The sequence below is a fragment of the Myotis daubentonii genome, chromosome 1, assembly GCF_963259705.1.
Source record: "Myotis daubentonii chromosome 1, mMyoDau2.1, whole genome shotgun sequence".
Taxonomy (NCBI): Eukaryota; Metazoa; Chordata; class Mammalia; order Chiroptera; family Vespertilionidae; genus Myotis; species Myotis daubentonii.
This window is the reverse complement of record NC_081840.1, coordinates 207,548,568-207,568,774: the sequence shown is the minus strand read 5'-3', so window position 1 is coordinate 207,568,774 and position 20,207 is coordinate 207,548,568. Positions and strand designations below refer to the sequence as shown.

At 38.9% G+C, this 20,207-nt stretch overlaps 1 protein-coding gene, 1 long non-coding RNA gene and 1 other non-coding gene across 6 annotated transcripts in view; 2 read left to right on the top strand and 1 right to left on the bottom strand.

The window, feature by feature from the left end:
- LOC132219803 (uncharacterized) overlaps positions 1 to 1,699 on the bottom strand; it is a 17,650-nt gene extending 15,951 nt beyond the window's left edge. The window contains exon 1 of the long non-coding RNA XR_009449620.1: positions 1,168 to 1,699. This is a non-coding gene — a long non-coding RNA (uncharacterized LOC132219803). The remainder of the gene's footprint in view (positions 1 to 1,167) is intronic.
- On the top strand, positions 1,699 to 20,207 carry TMEM33 (transmembrane protein 33). Of its 4 annotated transcripts, none has more exons than XM_059672423.1 (9): positions 1,699 to 1,829; positions 2,004 to 2,083; positions 5,982 to 6,076; positions 8,194 to 8,381; positions 9,028 to 9,095; positions 10,035 to 10,168; positions 12,417 to 12,500; positions 14,417 to 14,537; positions 15,394 to 20,207. In XM_059672423.1, the coding sequence occupies exons 2-9, from the start codon at positions 2,039 to 2,041 to the stop codon at positions 15,397 to 15,399; spliced, it is 741 nt and encodes a 246-aa protein (XP_059528406.1). In that variant the 5' UTR covers positions 1,699 to 1,829; positions 2,004 to 2,038; the 3' UTR covers positions 15,400 to 20,207. The 4 variants fall into 4 exon arrangements, with proteins under 4 accessions (XP_059528406.1, XP_059528396.1, XP_059528415.1 ...); XM_059672413.1 differs by having other exon boundaries at positions 14,417 to 14,578; XM_059672432.1 differs by lacking the exon at positions 14,417 to 14,537.
- Positions 3,552 to 3,680, top strand: LOC132224979 (small nucleolar RNA SNORA33). Its single transcript, XR_009450777.1, has one exon. It is a non-coding gene; the product is annotated as a small nucleolar RNA SNORA33 (small nucleolar RNA).

Below are 20,207 nucleotides of genomic sequence, written 5' to 3'. Positions count from 1 at the left end.
ACGATGTATTTTATACTGTTCCTAAATCCCCTGAAACACTGGCTTGGAATCCATATCAGCATCTAAAGCCTGGGGGAATGATACAGAAATGGAGCAAATATAGTCTGCCTGTCATATACTTATGCTCTAGGGAGAGATAACGGAAGAAAATCTAGCTGTTACTAAAATGAGTGCTATTTGTAAGAATAACTATAGCACAATTTGATAAATTGTTATCCCTTATTTTCATCCATTAAAAACAAATTATTTCTCCTTTGAAACCTTTCTAGAACCTCCATTGTAGGCCTATATCTGTGGTGCTTTTTAGTCTATCTTCAGCACATCTGAGAATGCAGAAGAAGCAAACAGAATGAAATCAAAATAACTCAATTATTAGAATAATATGATTAAGGTGATTCACTCAGCAAAAATGAAGTCAAACTATTAAAAAGAGTTTTAATGGGGAGTATCATCTTTCATAAATCAAGAAAGCAAACCATGAACCATTTGGAAAGCCACCTGGTTTGTGTCCCCTTTTCATTTATCTTAATTTAGCAGCTTCAGGGAGCATGGCCTGGCAGTTCAGTGTGTTCCTCCACCTTTCCCTCATATATAAACTTAGGTTGTTGTTTTTTTCCCCCAGCTTTGAAAGGGAAAGGAAAATTTTCAACTCATAACAAAAGACTAGCATCAAAACATAATTTTAACATTTAAGTAAACATTTTTTAAACGCTAACAAACCAATAATAATGGAGAGTAATAAAAGGCAAATCTTGGATGGCCTCTTCAAGTCATCTCTTCCCCCACAACATTGCCTCCGTTTAGAATTAATCCATCACTTCTCTCCTATATGTATGTAATGGCCTCCCAATTGATCTCTGGGCTTTTAGTTTGCCCTACTGATCATCTTCTATCCGGTTGCCAGAAAGACTTAAATCTCACGAGGTCACACTTCTGCTTAAAATTGTACGTGGATTTCAAGGTTAAATTCAGATTGTCTCCTTAGCACAGCTGCATGACTCTGTAGCTCACATCTTTCATCATCTGCCTCACTGGCACCTTCATTCTGGCCACACTGAACTAATCACCCGACTCCCGTTTGTTGCTTCCTGCACTTTGTTGCTGTCAGGAATCCCCTCCCCATTTAGCCAACTTCGCCTGCCCTGCAAAATTTAGGGCCAGTATTACCTTTTCCAGGAAACCTTTCCAGATTCCTTCGGGCCTAGGTCCCCTCCTAAGTGCTCCCTGTGATTAATTAGGCTTCTGCTGGTATCACACAGCACTGTGCGTGATTTCGGTTTACTTGTCTGTCTCTCCTGCAGTCTACAATACTCATCTTTTTATCTTCTGTGCCCAGCTTCGGGCCTGTCACATAGCAGCCGCCTGAAGTGCCTGTTGAAAGAATTCATTTCAGAAGTAGAACCATGGGGCTGAATGAGCCCCCGGAGAGAAACAGCAAAGAAGAGGTTGCTGAGCCTTCTATATTAGGGAGTAAAGAGATTTCGTGGTCTGGAAATGGCAGGGGGCGGGGGGTATCTGTGAGCTGGAGAAGAGAAAAAAGTTGTTTCACCAGCCTCGATTTTTAGCTTACTGGGCCAATAGGCGCGCAGGGCAGGTGGAGCCAAAACGAGAAAAACTACATTTCCCATGATGCCCCGGGGCACCGCTCCGGGTTCCCCCCCCCCCCTTCAGCACCACCCCTTCCCCGCGGAAGTGAAAGGAGAACTTCCGGTCCCGGCAAAACCCCGCGCCGGCGGCGTTAGGTCAGCCCCGTAGGGCCTTGCTCGGAAGCTCCGCCTTCGCTCAGGTCTTTCTAGAAACCCAGCTTTGCTCCTGGAGGTGCCGGACAGGTACTTCCCGGCCACGACGGGGTCCCCGGGGCAGTCCGCCGCACTGGTGCTGGGGGGAACTTGTCTCTCTGGAGGGGGTTGGAGTTCTCGCGGGGCGCTCCCGGCTTGTGGCACCGGCAGAGAAGCCGGTTACGGGGGCCGGGGCCCCGCGCTGACATTTGTTTCTTTTCCTAGTTGCAGCGTCCCGGACGCGTGCGTGTGCCCCCTCCATGGCGGATACGACCCCGAACGGCCCCCAAGGGGCGGGCGCAGTGGTAAGTGAGCCGGCCAGGTGATCTGACTTGATTTGCAGGAGTTAGGAAGGAGCAGGAAGTGTTGCCAGTCGGTCCGAGGGCTCCAGAAGCTCTTTGCTTTCAGGACTGGGCTTAGTGATTGGGGTAGGGTTGACGGTGGGCCGAGGGAGGTCGTGAGCGAAGATGTAGAGGCACCTGCACGTTTCTTTTTCATAAGCGACCTCAGGCTAGTTGTCGGGCCCGCCTGGAGCAGGTGGCCCACACCTATATGCCCTGGAAGTTGGGCCTTCTTGCCTCTCCCACCCCTCGGTCTCTATCCCAGGTCCCAAGGTTGAAGATGCCAAGTGAGATCGTGCCAGGACACGCCTCATTCTGCACATGCGTGCTGGCAGAGAATGTGTCTGCTCAGTTTATGCCATTATCTCTATTTATATATACCTCTTTCTTTTTTCTTTATTTTGCAGAACCTTTTGAGAGTTAGTTGCATACATCATGATGGCTAACCCATCAATAATTCCGTATTCTACATGACTACGGTGCAATCATCACTGCAATTTTTGCAGTTAAATTTGGGAAATTTAGCATTGATACATGTTATAACGTAATATTCAGTCCATACCCAGACCCGTTCTGCAGAATACTCCTCAAATTGGAGTTGTCTGATAAGTGATATTCTATCCTCAGTATATTATATATATCAGGATGCATTTTATGTTGATTTTTCTCATCATCTGAGATACTAAGTTTGATTATCTGGGTAGCGTGGTATCCACCAGATTCTCCATTGTAAAGATATCTTTTTTTGCCTTTGTAATTAAAAAGTAGTCTGTGAGCCCTGGCCTGTGTGGCTCGGTTGATTGGGCATCATCCGTGGGTCCACCTCAGTTCCCAGTCAGGGCACCTACCCCAGTTATGGGCTCCATCCCTGGTAGGGGGCATGCAAGGCGGTCAGTTGATGTTACACTCTCACATCAGTGTTTCTCTCTTTCCCTCTCCTGTCCTCTCCCTCTGAAAATCAGTGGAAAAAAAAATTTTTTTAAAGTAGTCTATGACATAGTAGTTTGACACTCTGTGAATAGTTTTTCACCTTAATAGGTTTTCACTCAAAGATCCATTGATATTTTTTGCCTGAACTATTTATAACATGATTGGGCAGTTCACTCTTAAAATTTAAACCAATACACCTTTTTAAATCTTTGTTGTGTAATAAGGTTACACACACATAAAAAATGAACAAAATGGAATGCATAGCTCAATGATTTATCACAAAGTGAACACCCTAAACACAAATAGGTTTTAAGAAAATGTTCTAAAATTAGAACATTTGTAGAATCTGAATATTATATAGAAACAGCATAGTGAGCTAGATTCATCCTTTCACTTGGCTACTGATGATCATTTAAACTTAATGGTGTCAACAGTATAGTTGGATAGAATAAACTAGAGGCATATTTCCAAAGTTACTGGCATACTGTTTAAAAGACATGCAAAGCCAGCCAATAAGTCTGCTTACTTGAATGTGTTCTGCAAAAATTTAGAGAAAGCTGGCAATAATAAAGCCATGTTACGAGCCTTAAAGACATTGAAGTCATTAAGGTCCCTGAAAATAGCTATAAGAAGTAAAAAAGACATGCAATAAAACGTCCTTGAATTTTAACATGTACTTGCATTTTTTCCAAAAGTTTTTTACTATATCTTCTTGCAAAAGATAATTATATTAGACTAGAGGACCAGTGCATGAATTCGTGCACCAGTGAGGTCCCTCAGCCTGGCCTGCAGGATCAAGCCGAAACCTGCTCTCCGACATCCCCTAAGGGGTCCCAGATTGCGAGAGGGTGCAAGCCAGGCCAAGGGACCCCACCGGTGCACGATTGGGCTGGGGAGAGACACAGGAGGTTGGCCAGCTGGGGAGAGACCACAGGAGGGCTTCAGGGCATGTCTGGCCAATCTCACTCAGTCTCAGTCCTTTTTGGCCAGACCCCAGCAGCAAGCTAACCTACCAGTTGGAGCATCTGCCCCCTGGTGGTCAGTGCACATCATAGTGACTGGTCTACCAGTCAACTGTCTGCCCCCTGGTGGTCAGTGCACGTCATAGCTAGCAGTTGAGTGGCCTTAGCATATCATTAGCATATTGTTCTTTAATTGGTTGAACGGATGACTGGACACTTAGCATATTAGGCTTTTGTTATATAGGATTGCTTAGACTAGTGGTTCAGACTCCAGGTTAAGGTGCATTAGTGAGTTTTGATATCAGTGTCATGGAAACACTTTAAGTCTTTTCTTTTGTAATGTTTTTATTGATTTCAGAGAGAGTAAGGGAGAGGGAGAGAGAAATGGAAACATCAGTGATGAGAGAGAATCATTGATAAGCTACCTTCTGCATGCCCCCTACTGGGGATCTAGCTCGCAACCCTGGACATGTACCCTGACTGGGAATTGAACCATGACCTCCCCATTCATGGGTTGACACTCAACCAGTGAGCCACACCGACTGGGCAACACTTAAGTATTTTTAAAACATTAACTAGAGAGCAAAATACCAAAATCCATCACACATAGTATGGGTAAGTATTGTTTTGTGAAACTTTTTTTTATATATTCACACATTTGTGTTGGATCTTAATGTAAAAATTACTTATGTAGATCCTATCAAAAATTTGAAAGCCACTTTAGAATTTGAATACAAGTTGATTTTTCAATGTAAAAAGAGATTCCAAGTTATTGAAGGGCACATCTATTTGCAAAAAGCAGCAAGAACAGAGAATGAGAAAAAAAACAGAGAAGAAAATGGTATATAGAAGTTTAATCTAGAGCCACTGAAACCAGGGTAAGACCGGTAGGGGAGCTTCCTAGGGATGAGCAAGTTATAAAATCGAAGAGGCAGGTGCTGTTTAACACCAGATAGCCATATTTTGAGCACCTAGAGCAGTGGTTCTCAACCTTCCTAATGCCGCAACCCTTTAATACAGTTCCTCATGTTGTGGTAACCCCCAACCATAAAATTATTTTCATTGCTACTTCATAACTGTAATTTTGCTACTGTAAACAATATGTAATTATATATGTGTTTTCCGATGGTCTTAGGCGACCCCTGTTAAAAGGTCATTTGACCCCGAAAGGGGTCGAGACCCACAGGTTGAGAACCGCTGACTTAGAGTATGTCATGCTCTTGTGTGTACATTGGCAAGTCACCCTCAGGCTGAGTTCAGTAGTGATTTACTGTTAGCATGTTTTACAGTTCTACATTGTAAGGTTTACTTAATCTAGACTAGCTTTGTATACGTTTTTATTCAGATCTGAGACCAACCTATTTCAATTTGAGATTTTTGTAAGAATAGGCATTCTGGTTCTCTTGAGAGCAGTTCTTATTTAACAGTCTTAAAATAGATGAAGTCAGTTTTATAAGTTTAGAAAGAATACAGACAACTGTAGTTAAATCTCTGAACAAATTTTTCTTTCCTAATTAGTCTTTTTTTAAATCGATTTTAGAGAGAAACATGGGAGAGGGAGACATCAATTGGCTGCCTACTATGCACCCCCTACTGAGGATTGAGCCCACAACCAGGGCCTGTGCCCTGACCACAGGGAATCGAACCAGCCACCTCTTGGTGCATGGAACACCGCTCAGCCACTGAGCCACACCGGCAGGGCTCCTGATTAGTCTCTTTATTTTTTTATATGTGTACTGGTATTTTCCTATTTAAGTACTTTCTGTGCTTACCACATCAAAACAGTAGGGTGTTCAGACTTGTTAGGTGAAGTGATTGCTTTAAGAGGCTTCACCTAATGATCTTAAAAAAAAAATGTATTATTATAGAATTGTTCAAACATTTTGAATAGGAATAAAACTACATAATTTTCATCTTTAAAAACATTTTGCAGACTTAGTTTACTACAATATTTTTCTTTTTAAATTCAGCAATTCATGATGACCAATAAACTGGACACAGCAATGTGGCTTTCTCGCCTGTTCACAGTGTACTGTTCTGCTTTGTTTGTTCTGCCTCTTCTTGGGTATGTATTATATCTATTTCTGTCTTTGTTATTCAGTTGTTCAGTCAGCTTTTATGGAATATCTTAAGTGCAAGACTTGCTAAACTGCAAGGGATTCAGGGACAAATAGACAAGTCTTATCTTTTTTTTTTTTTTTTAATATGTTTTATTGATTTTTTACAGAGAGGAAGGGAGAGGGATAGAGAGTTAGAAACATTGATGAGAGAGGAACATCGATCAGCTGCCTCCTGCACACTCCCCACCAGGAATGTGGTCGCAACCAAGGTACATGCCCTTGACCGGAATCGAACCCGGGACCCTGAGTCCGCAGGCCGATGCTCTATCCACTGAGCCAAACCGGTCAGGGCAAGTCTTATCTTTAAGGCACTAATAACCTAATGTTACTAACAGGAAGAATCAACACTAATAAAAGAGAAAAATGGTAATTGGCGTACGAGCTACCCTTTTCATTGGCTAATCAGGGCTATATGCAAATTAACTGCCAACTAAGATTGGCAGTTATCTGCCAACAAGATGGCGGTTAATTTGCATATGTAGGCACAATGCAGGGAGGTGAAAGGGAAAGCAGGAAGAAGCCCCCTGATACTGACAGTGATCAGAAACCCAGGGGGGAGATAAGAGCTGGGGGGCAGGGCAAAGGCGGCCCTGAGGCCGCCTTTGCCCTGCCCCCCAGCCATGATCGGAGATCAGGTGCCTTTCCTGCCCTGGCCAGTGATAGCAGGAAGTAGGGGTGGAGCCAGCGATGAGAGCTGGGCACGGTTGAAGCTGGCAGTCCCGGGAGCTAGGGGTCCCTTGCCTGGGCCTAAAGCAAAGCCCACGATCGTGGGGCCGCTGCAGCTGCGGGTCCCCGCTGCCCGGACCAGACGCCTAGGCCAGAGGCGTTAGGCCTGGGTAGGGGCGGAGCCTGCAACTGCAGGGAGCTGGGGGTCCCCTGCCCAGGCCTGACACCTCTGCCGGAGGCCTCAGGCCTGGTCAAGGGGCCGATCCGGTGATTGGTGATCGGAGGGTGATGAGGGTCAACTCCTCTGGCCGAGGCATCAGGCCTGGGTGGGAGGCGGAGCTGGGGATTGGGGGGATATGATGGTCCCCTTGCCCAGGCCTGAAGCCTGGGTCAGAGGCGTCAGGCTTGGGCGGGGGGTGGAGCAAGCGATCAGAGGGAGATGGGGGTCCCCTGCCCAGGCATGATTCCTGGGCCAGGGGCCTCAGGCCTGGGCGGGGGCCAGAGCCAGTGATCGGGGGGAGGTGGGGGTCCCCTGTCCTCTGGTGGAGGTGTCAGGCCTGGGCAAGGGGCCGATCCTGCCATTGGAGGGTGATGGGGGTCTACGCCTCTGGCCGAGGCATCAGGCCTGGGCTGGGGGCAGAACCAGTGATGGGGGGAAATGAGGGTCCCCTGCCCAGGCCTGACACCTCTGTCAGAGGCGTCAGGCCTGGGCAAGGGGCCTGGGCAAGGGGCCGATCCTGCGATTGGAGGGTGATGGGGGTCAACGCCTGAGGGCTCCCAGTATGTGAGAGGGGGCAGGCTGGGCTGAGGGACACTCCCCCCCGCCCCAACACACACACCCAGTGCACGAATTTCGTGCACCGGGCCCCTAGTATTTTATATTATGTACTATGTGGAAACTGACATCACATTGAAATCTGAGAGAAAATAGATGTGTGGAAATGAGAATTTTTTTTTTGCATTTTTTACTTAATAGGAAAAATGGCTGCTTTGTAAAATTCAGTAGGGCATATATATGAAATGATGCTTCTAATAGATTCTAGTAAATTCTAAAAATGTATTTTTATTGATTTCAGAGAGGGATAGGGAGAGAAACATCAATGATGAGAGAGAATCATCAATCTGCTGCCTCCTGCACGCACGCACGCACGCACGCACACACACACCTTGGGGATCGAGTCTGAAACCCGGGCATGTGCCCTGATGGGGACTTGAACCGTAACCTCTTGGTTCATAGGTCAATACTCAGCCACCAAGCCACACCGGTGTAATTTTTTTCTGTTTATAATTAAGTAATAGATTTAGGTGTTGTGCAATTATGATGCAATTCACAAAGGAGGAAGAGGCATGGTAGTTGTTTATGTCTCATGATAACCTCTCCTCTGGTAATTTGCAGGTTGCATGAAGCAGCAAGCTTTTATCAACGCGCTTTGCTGGCAAATGCTCTTACCAGTGCTCTGAGGCTGCACCAAAGATTACCGCACTTCCAGTTAAGCAGAGCATTCCTGGCCCAAGCTTTGCTAGAGGACAGCTGCCACTACCTGCTGTATTCACTCATCTTTGTCAATTCCTACCCTGTTACAAGTATCCTTTGTACCTTTTGACAATGAAATTGCCCATTGCTATGGACAGAGTAGAAAATAAAGTCACTGGATAATCTCAGGAGCTAATGAGAATTAAAGAACTCATTTGGAATTTGTATGTTTACACATTTCAAAAGTGTTGTGGGATGATAATAGGTATTCTAAAAAATGAGGGGAAGGGATAAAGAAGGGGGTGTGCTGTTTAGTCTGGGAAGCACGAGGTTAACCCATAGGTGTCTTTGAAATGCTAATGTATTTTGTGAGACTAAAAGTTACTAGTGTTTCCTAAACTTAATTGTTTTGTTATTTTCCTCCTGTGGATCATCTCTCAGGAAAGTGGTTTGTGCTTTGAGAAGTGCTGCTCTTAAGAGTTTTTGAGTAATTTATACAACTATACGTAATGGAAGCACAATAAAATATACCTTTAAAACTAAATACTACCTTTTTAGATAATAAGTCTTAAAGGGAATAGGAGGGACGTGAAATTTTTTGAGCACCTATTTAATCCTTGCAACACTGAAAAAAATTGTCACTGCACTCATTTTAGCAGATGCCATTTCAGATGGGAATATTTGGACATAATACAATAGCCTGTTTTGCAAAGTGTTTGATGGATTTAAAGTGTTTTCCTTAATTGTTTTCTTCAGTGAGTATTTTCCCAGTGTTGTTATTCTCTTTGCTTCATGCTGCCACATACACAAAAAAGGTTCTTGATGTAAGTAAAACTATGCAGGGATTCTTATTTTTTTTTTGGTTTTTGTTTTCTTTTTTACTCCTGACATGAATTTGCGCTAGTTGATATGAATTTGAACACTAAGACATTTTGACGTTTGTTACAAAAAGCTCCTCTAATTCTTACAAACTTGTCCTAAATTATTTAATGATTTGAAAGTTTTAAATATTTTATTTATATTTCATAATACAGTATATTTTGTAGATAAAATATTGCATTTAAAATTATTCCCCAGTTGCCAGAGGAATTTCTGAAGTTGAAATCTCTTCATTTAAAGGAATTGAATCTTTTAGGTTTGATAAGTTGTTAGAGAGCTCTTGTTCTGTCAGGGTTTAATTCTAACATATCAGGCAAGTAGAGTGTACTGAATTTCTTTTACTCTAATGTTCTGAACTGCTACTTTACTAAAATTTCTTATGTTTGGGTTGGAACATTAAGCCCAATGTAAGTGTGCTGGGCAAATTGACTGCATATGCACCAGAATTTGAATTAAAATACCAAATTTGCCTGTGTTGGCCTTTTTCTTTATCCCTATTGTTCTTTGGTCACAGCAGTAATTGGACTCGGTGATTTCTACCTTTATTAGCTAAGGAGTCACAGATACTTTAACTATATTACTGGATAGTCAGGTTTTGTTATGGTTGGAGATCAATAACCACCATTTTTCTAATCTTAAGAAATGTAAAGGACTTGTATTAAAGTTGTTTTTATTTTTAAATCTTCAAGTACATAAAATATAACAAAGCAGGAAAATACACTAACTTTTGTCCTTACATAGTTTCTATATTTTATGTCATCATTTTCAAATATTTGTCTTTTGCTCGTATGGCCTGTTGAATATGCTATTTATCTAAAGAAAGAAAATAATTGAGTGATCAGAAATGCTTTGTTATTTTTAATGTTTGTTTTCTTATGTTTTAGGCAAAGGGTTCAAATAGTTTACCTCTGCTGAGATCCCTCTTGGATAAATTAAGCGCTAATCAACAGAATATTCTGAAATTCATTGCTTGTAATGAAATACTCTTGATGCCTGCTACAGTTTTTATGCTTTTTAGGTAAGAATGAAAATACATTTGTTTTAGGAGGTTGATAACTAAGTGACTATAATAAATATATTAACTCAAATTTTATCCTGCTTCAATCTGTTGAAGTAGATCCTGATATGTAGAGCTAGATGGATCTTAGCAATTCTCTTTTCACTTTATAGTGGAGAACCTGAGACATTATAGTAAACCTGGGAACATGTCTTCTTATCATTCCTTGTCATGTATCATTTAACATTTGGAAAGTTAATTTCAGAAAGAATCTTGGGAAGTGTAGTCCATTCTATTTTTAAGATGATTTTTCTTTGTACTAGAGAAAAATCTGGAATTAATTGTTGCCTATTGTTCTTCTCATTAATTATGGTCTAGAATTAATTGTTGCCTATTACAACCTCAATAGTTTATATCTTAATTGCGGAAGTAAGGCGAGAGAGAGAGAGAGAGAGAGAGAGAGAGAGAGAGAGAGAGAGAGAGAAAGAGATACAAATAATACATGAATAAAGAAAGTCTTCCTTTTTTTTTAAAGTCTTCCTTTTAAAATTTAAGAAAAAATAGAGTATTGACCACTCCATCAATATTCTTTTTCTTTTTAATATATTTTATTATTTTTCACAGAGAGGAAGGGAGAGAGATAGTCAGAAACATCGATGAGAGAGAAACATCGATCAGCTGCCTCCTGCACATCTCCCACTGGAGATGTGCCCGCAACCAAGGCACATGCCCCTGACCGGAATCGAACCTGGGACCCCTCAGTCCGCAGGCCGACGCTCTATCCACTGAGCCAAACCGGTTTCGGCAATATTCTTACATTTAAGTTTTAAAACTACATTTCTGTCAGGATTATTGCTTTTTCAATTTTTAGTTTCACAAGTATTGGGACACTATGTTTGACTATGAATCCTAGTAGCAATTCTGTTCTCTCCTTCCCAGATGTATGGAGTTTGATAATGTGTACATGTATGGTGTCTTTAAAAACACTTATGCAGATGGGTATAAAGTGTATATTATTATATTGTGGGTGAGGGATTTTATTTGTTTAGTTTTTTTATTATGTCAAAAGTATTACAATGCATCAATTGTCTGCATCTTGCCTTTTTCACTCATACAGTGTATTTTTGTGACCTATTTATGTTGACATATAGAGTTCTTTTTTTTTTTTTTAATATAGTTGATTTTTTACAGAGAGGAGGGGAGAGGGATCTCTATCGGTGTTAGGGGAGAGGGATCTCTATCGGTGTTAGAAACACCGATGAGAGAGAAACATTGATCAGCTGCCTCCTGCACATCCCCCACTGGGGATGTGCCCACAACCAAGGTACATGCCCTTGACCGGAATCAAACCTGGAACCCTTGAGTCCACAGGCCGACGCTCTATCCACTGAGCCAAACCGGTTAGGGCGACATATAGAGTTCTTATTTGTGGCTGTGTAGTGTTCCATTATGTTAACATGGAACATTTTATTCTGCATTCCCTTATTCATGGACATTTGTTTCCAACGATTTACTTTTCCAAATATTGATGCAGTAAACATGTTTTTATTTGTCTGCTTACTAGTATACTTTTCTCTCAGTGTTATCTCTAACATAGATACCCGAATTGATTTTGCTGAGTTTAAGCTGGGTGCATTTTATATTTAATAGACCATGGTTTATGAAGTATTTTAATTTTCGTTGCCTGAGGTTTTTATGTACCTGACAGTTATTCCTTTCTTTAACACTCTCTTTTCAAGGTAGTAAGAGTTTTATAGATTTTCTCATAAAGGCATCTGTTCCATTCCTTTAAGTTATGTTTTCCCCTGAAAAAAACAGAATCACCACATATTGCTTAAGTTGCTGGGTCCTAAATAGATAGTATAACCTAAATATAATTCTGGAATGATATAATGGATTTAGATATGATAGGTATTACTATGACCATCTATATATATGAAAGCCTAAGCAACCATCTGACCATTCGCCCAGTAGCTATGACACGCAATGACCACCAGGGGGCAGACGCTCCAACCAGTAGAGGAGGGAGCCTTGATTCCTTGTGGAATCGGCCATGGTGCTGCTGGGGCACTGTTTGCTCCAAATCTGCTTCACCCACACCCCAGATTGCAAGAGGGCACAGGCCAGTCTGAGGGACCTCACCGGTGCTCAGAGGGCCTCTAGTTTGATTAATAAAGACACACCCTCCAATTAAATTGCCTTTAAGTTTTGAGAGTATGTATATGAATTAATGGTGTATACTTATTACCTCTGTATTTGTTTCTTTTAGCGGTCAAGGAAGTTTGCTCCAGCCTTTTATATACTATAGATTTCTTACTCTCCGATACTCTTCTCGAAGAAATCCATATTGTCGGTAAGCTGGGGAGTAGTTCAAATCTGTTTTATTTGTTAAGAGTATTGTGAAATACAGTATTTGTAATGTTTAAGTTATTTTGCTTTTTTAAATATATATGTTTTTATTGATTTCAGAGAGGAAGAGATAGAAACATCAATGATGAGAGAGAATCATTGATTGGCTGCCTCTTGCACGTCCCCTACTGGGGAGTAAGCCCACAACCTGGGCATGTGCCCTGATCGGGAATTGAACCATGATATCCTGGTTCATCATAGGTCAAAGCTCAACCACTGAGTTAAGTTAGTTCAGTTTTATGTTAGAATTTAGAAGCAAACAATGTTTTTATACATTTAAACTCTAGGCCTTAGAACTGTCTAGGGTTGGTGAGAAGGTGGTTGTATTTTCTTTTTTTTAAAAATATACTTTTATTGATTGCAGAGAGAAAGTGAGAGTGAAAGACAGAAACATCAATGAGAGAGCATCATTGATTGGCTGCCTCCTGCACGCCCCACACTGGGGACTGAGCCCACAATCCAGCATGTGCCCTGACTGGTAATCTGTGACCTCCTGGTTCATAGGTTGATGTTCAACCACTGAGCCACGCCAGTCGGGTGGTGGTTGTATTTCTTTTTAAAAACTGAGATTGGCCCTAGCTGGTGTAGCTCAGTTGTTGGGCATTGTCTCATGCACCAAAAGGTTTCTGGTTCCATTCCCAGTCAGGGTACAGCCTGTGTTGTGGACTCCATCTTTGTTAGGGGCATGCTGGAGGCAGCCAATTGGTGTTTCTCTCACACATGGATATTTCCAAATTTCCTTCTTGTCTTTGTGTGAGGGCATATCACATCCCCCCCTTTTAAAAATCCTCACCTGAGGATATGTTTTCATTGATTTGTTTGTTTTTTTGAGAGAGAGAGGAGAAACATCTATCAGGAGTCTCCCATACGTACTGTGACCAGGGATTGAACCCACAACCTTTTGGTGTATGGACAATGCTCTTAAGTAGCTGAGCCACCTGGCCAGGGCTCCTTTTTCATTTGTTTGTTTGAGCAGTAGCTTATTGCTTTTTCCTAACCATAAAAATAACATGGAAGATACAGAAAAGTAGAGCAGGAGTTGTCTTTATACAGGATGAGTCAGCACATAAGGTGAAAATTATTACCGTTGGTGATCGATTACGGTACAAGATACATGATATTGTGTCTGCTAGCCTGTACAATATATGTGTGATGTGTAGCGTGTGTAATAAAGAGTACTTTGTAGGCAACGAGCACAATTAATGCAAAGTCAAGTCTTCAACCTGTTTTGGGCACAAACATGCAACATAACTGGAACATGGGAGTCATGGCAGAGAGTGGCAGGAGATGAAGAAGAAAATTTGATTGAGACCAGATTCTGGAGGGCATTAGATGTTAAGGAGTTGGGCTTTAGTCTGAAGGAAGACAAGTGCCAGTTGGATCAATGGAACTAACATCCATTGAACAACTTCTGTGTTATCTCATTTAAACTTCACTACAACTCCATAAAGTGCCTATTCTAGGAACCAGTATGTTTATTTAAGGAAATAGTAGGGGGGATTGCCCATGTTACATAATTTTCACTTTCTTGTTCTCTTTTTTAGAACTAGTTGAATTTGCCTAAGTATGAAAATGATAGGATTCTACTGTAAAGATATAAATCATCCCTAATCGCAGCCCTCAGAGGTAGCCATTTATTAAATGCTTTTGCTAAATGAACTTTTCTCCCCAAAAGGACAGGTGTTGATTTGAGAATTTATTTTGTGTTTTCTAGGGGAAATTGTGGGCATTGCATTCTAGTTATTTTTTTTACTTCTTCAAATTCTTTAATGGATGTGGGAAATTCCTTCATTAGCATTTGCCTTGCATTGTGTTGCTTCTTCCCTTGTGTTTCTGAAAGAAAACTATTTTATCTTGCAGGACCTTGTTTAATGAATTGAGGATTATTGTTGAACATATAATAATGAAACCTGCTTGCCCTCTGTTTGTGAGAAGACTTTGTCTCCAGAGCATTGCCTTTATAAGCAGATTGGCACCAACAGTTGCGTAGTTCAATATCCAGCTAAGTTATATATGATATAAGTAAGCATTATTAGCAGCTGGTACTTCTGCCAGGGGTTGTGAATTCCAGGTGTGAAACTGACCTCAATCCAACTTACGTAATTTACATAAATGCATCTTAACGGAAAAATATTATTTTCCTGGCATGTTAAATCAAGCCTTTATAAAAAAAAGTTTCCAAGAAAATTCTGTGTTGTGTTGTTAATGGTTAAGGAAGTTTGTGTTTTGTAATAAATGTATCACATTTTTTTTAGATGCTACTGTGCCTTTATCATGTACATTTATTTCTCTTGTGAAAATAGTTCTAAAATTTGTTTCAACCTAATTGGTAATCTGAATTTATTTATATCTGGCATTAGTTCATTATGGTAAATTTACATATTCAGTATATTTTGAGACAGTATTCTTTTGCCATTTATGAATTTTGGTTGATGATTTTAACAGAAGCATCTCCCACTGTATTTGGTTTCAAATTGTCATTAAATTGATTTTGTGCTGCTTTGTTAGGACAGATTTATTTTGGGTGTGCCATTATAAGATGAGTTCTGTATGTGTCTTACACTATGACCTTCTAAAATTTTATTTCCATAATTCTGTGGATTTGAATATTTTTTTAAAAGGCTCAACTATAAGCTTACTAGTCAATTAAGTAAATATTTGGAATTACCTAACCATTTTACATCAGAGAGCAGTAGTCCTACAACTTTCCTTTCAGACCCATTGAGTAACATTTCTCAGACAGGAAATCCTTTTACAGTGTGGACACGTAGGTTATTAGTATAGTTTTAGAATTGCCTAGATCAGATTCTTGACTACCAACTTTCTCTGTTTCTTAGGCTTGAATTTTCATGGACAGTTGCGGCAGTGCAGGTACCTTTTGAAAAGAATATAACTGAAGATCATATCACTGATACTTAGTGTCTGTTCTGAAATAATAATGAAGACTATCCCGTAGATTATATACCCAGCAAATCGTATTGAAAGGTTAAATGGAAAGGTTTATGGGTAAGGTGATTGATTGGGAATGGTGCCTGAGGAGGCATTTTGGGAGAATAGTGTACATTTCAGTTTCATGCTGGATAAATAAAATTGGGGGAATTAGATGTATTATGCAACTGTGACTTGAGTTGTGTAATATGTTAAATCCTACTTGTTGAGCTTCTATCAACTCTATAAAATTTATTTTGATCTTTACTGTTACATGATTGGAAATGTGTAAAATGTTGCAAAAATTTTAGTACAGAATAATGTAATGGTTTTTGTAACCAATTTTCTTCTGTCTGCATGTAATATGGATTCTTCAGATACATTCATTGGTAACTTATTAGTAACATCAGGTTTTTTGTTGTTCAACTTTCAGATCTATAGAAATGTGATATCTATTTGATAGCTCAACCATAACCAGCTCTTTTTGTAATATTTTTCTACTAAGTTAGAGAAGCAGCCTCATAATATACAGTTGATTTTGTGTGTATACGTGTTTGTGGCTAGCCTCATTATCACTATATATGTAATCTGATGATTTCAAGAACTAAATTTTCTAGAGCAATAAAGTGACTATAATGTTAAGTGAACAGTATATTATTGATTTCTAATGAGTTTTTAAAAATTATGTCTTGAATTAAATCAAGAAATTTTGGCAGTGGAGGCATATTTATTTTTAAGTTTAGTTTTTTTTGTTTTTTGCAATTTTTTAAATCTTGAGATACTTTTAGATCTATAGAAGAATTGCAAAAATAATACAGAGAGTTCCTATATATCCTTTACTTCCCTTTATGTTAACATCTTATATAACTATACAACATTTTATCAAAATTATGAAATTAACCCTGGATAACATTGTTAACTAAAGTATAGAACCTATTCAGGTTTCACCAGTTTTTCCATTTGTTAATATTCTTTTTGCTCTGTTTTTGCCGTGGTTATTATGGTTTACTTTTAATGCCCTTTAAGTGTGCCTCTTGTTTTGAGTTTTTCTTTTTTTATTTATTTATTTGTATTGTTGAGGGTATTACAGATGTTCCCTAGTTTCTCCTCTTTTGCCCCTGAGTTTTTCTTTTGAAAATTACTGTTGGTCAAAAAGATTTTCTAAGGAAAAGAATTCATGTTGATTTTAACAAAAAGAAAGTGAACATTTAGACCCTTCAAGGCTTTCTATCAAAAACAGGATTGTATTTCTGACATGCTCATGTTTGACTTAAAGGAAGGCTTGATTTATAAATAAAACATTTCTATACTCATGCCAAAGTAAATTTTACAATTTGAACATTACCAGATGTTCAGTTTGCATGAAATTCTATGGTATGAAAACGTACAACCGGCTGATAACAGCATTTGAAATTAGAGTGTAACGTATACCTATTAAATCAAAATTAAGGAAACACAATAGCAGTATATAAAATGAATGCAGTAGAAAAAATAGCAGTATACCTGAACTTATTTCTACTAACAGGTTTTTAAAAAGTTGATTTAACATCCAAAATAGTGAATTCTTTAAGAAGTGGTACAGTGCTGCTGTTTTTCTAGCATTTTTAGATATCACATCCTTTCAGACAGGTGGAAGCATCATACACAACCTGCTTTATCTAGCAACAAGTCTACATTCCTTTTCTCTGCTTGATCCCTCATAAATTTAAACTCTAACATCATTCCAAAGAGAAATTTCTTAAATAACAATTTGTAGTTAAAGTTACTTGGAATAAAGTGACCAAGGTAGATGCTCCTGGAAGTAAGCAAGAATGAAAGCTAGCTTTTATTTTTTTATTTAGATATTTAAGAACCTCCCTTACAGGAAAAATCAAGGCATGTTAATATTAGACCAGAAGGTATTAAAGATTCATGAGGTCTTGTAAGTTTGTAAATTCAGATTAAGTTTGTAAGTTTAGGACATAAATATTATTCATCTGGAAAAAGAAAATGAGTATATGTAATAAGATAAGTAAACTGGTTTAGTTTTTTTAAAGTTTGCTATCAGAACAAATGAAATTAATTTTGAGGGATTGTGGGACTTATTTTTATTAATATAGTTATTCTAAAGCTTCTTCCCTACCCAAATCCCCTTAAGATCTGCTAGCATCAACACTATTACCCAGATTTAGATTAACTTTGCTACCTATTTTGTCCAAACCCTCAAGGGAGAAAATAATTACAGATAGGTATGAAAATAATTACAGATGGGTAATTACAGATCAGTAGGTGGCACTCTTTCCTCAAGTAGCCTCCGTTTCACAGGCCCTGTTGGAAGGTTAAAAGCCACTAAAAGGGCCGCGTCAGCCATAAAACAAAGGATCTTAATCCCATGACCTTTTAAAATATGTAATTACTCAATATTCAACCAATATTTAGCAAGCATTTATTCTGAATACATTTTTTAAATATTGAAATGCTCAAAAGCTGAAAGAAGTATCCTGCTAATACCTGCTTTCTAGGTAAATAGTAAAATAGGCCACAATTATGAGTGATATTATGCAGATCATGGTCTCTCTTTTTTTAAAATTTCATTGTAAGTTTCTACATCACCTAAACACATCAATTATAAAATTGTTCTTTCTCCTTCATTTTCAGGTGTGTAGAATAATGGTAAATAAATTTTTTTCATGATCATTTTGTAGGTACACAAGGTTATAGGCAGTTCAGTGTCTTAAAATTTAAACTTTCATAGAAATACAAATGCATATTGAAATATTTGGATATTGTATTAGGAATGGTACCTAGCCCTAGCTGGTTTAGCTTAGTGGATAGAGCGTGGGCCTGCGGACTGAAGGGTCCTGGGTTCGATTCCGGTAAAGGGTACATGCCTGGGTTGTGGGCTCAATCCCCAATGGGGGCCATGCAGAATGCAGCCAATCAATGATTCTCTCTCATCATTGATGTTTATCTCTCCCTCCCGCTCCCTGAAATCAATAAAAATATATTTAAAAAAAAATTTTTTTTTAAAGGAATGGTACCTAGACTTGTAAATTCACTTTGAGTTGCAGAGACAACTGGTTTCTCTTAACACCTCATTGGAATTTCTCTAGGAATAGGAGAATTCTACAGAGGCTTAATGATAGGGTAGCTCAACAGATAGTATACAAAAACATGTTTATATATCCAGGGGTTATTTTCAGAGATTGTTTTAATGAGCATTCCTCTTATAATATTCCAGGTGGGGAGTTGTTATGGGATCTGAAATTAAGGATAAGAAAGGAGCTGCTAAAATTTTGGGAGGTGACTTCGGGTGAACACAATACAATATACAGATGATATATTATAGAATTGTACACCTGAAACCTATATAATTTTATTAACCAGTGTCACTCAAATAAATTCAATTTAAAAAGTTTGGGCAGGGGAGGTTTCCTGATAGTAGTAGTCATTCTAAGTAGGACATGTTTTCCTCCTAAAGTGACATTCAAGTGGGTTCTTAAACACATTCCTGTGTGAGGGATTAACTCTAAATAGTCTTTCTCTTTTTGTGTAGTGCAAATAGGAAAACTGACCTGCGTTGACTTTTAGATAATGTGAGAAGAGAATAAAGTATGGTATTTTTTTAAATCTAAAGTAGATTATTTTTCTTAGAAAGTGATAGTAAAAAATTTTGATGGATATCTTTGCTGGAATCTAAAAAATAGCTCATATTCCAGGACAAAAGGGCCCCAAAATCATTTCACTTTTTCCTTCCTAGCCTTCTGAAGCTACTTTTTCGATGTGTTCAGCATTTTTTAAGCATTTTTTTCTTGGTTCATGACAGTTTAGCTCCAAACTTGGACTATATTTTTATAACTTTAAAATAAAACAATTGCTTTTGACATGAATTTTTGCATACATACATAAGTTAGACCAAATGGGCAAAGTCTTGGGCAGGTAACATTTGTGATGTGTTATATTGGAAGAAATGTTAAAGGGTCGCAAAGATTAGAGTCATAAAAAAACTGCTTGATTTATAAATGCATTACTTCTGGTGCTCTATATAATGGGATATATTGAACTAAAAATTTGTATAAATGATATGTCAGCATTTCTTAGTAACTTCTTGAATCCATTTTTAATATCTAATATTGTACAGGTTGGGAGTTATACTTTTCAGGCCAATACTATCCAGACTGTATAAATTTATAAAATAAATTGAAAAATTCATCATTCCCTGGTATTCAAGACCAAAGCACATAAATGCTAATGTAGGGCTCAGAGGGGAAATATATTTCTCCTGAATATTTGAGAAAATGTGAAGTCCTTTCAGGAAAATCTAATAAACATAATAATCATAGCCTGCTGACACTAAGGAAAAAGGACCTCATTTGCTCTTTCTTTTATGCAGCGATTTACTGGTCCCTACTGATTTCCAAATTGGATCACTAGTAAATTATCTATGCTGGTACCTGTGAAAGTAAGCCCTGGGATCCACATTTGTTTTGTGTTCTGCTTAAATCAGCAAGAATGATAAATTTGCTGGTGTGGAATTGGAAGTGTCAAGGGCTTTCTCTGGTGATTGAGCAAAATAATGTCTCCACTTGTAATTTATTGTGCCCCTTTTTCACTGTATGTTCTTTGTATATCTAATATTTATTTCAGTACAAATTAAATTGTTGTTCCTTCATCTGTATTGTCATATCTAAGATTTTATTGATGTAAAAATCAAATTGTGTAATAAAAACCTCTCTGGATTTAA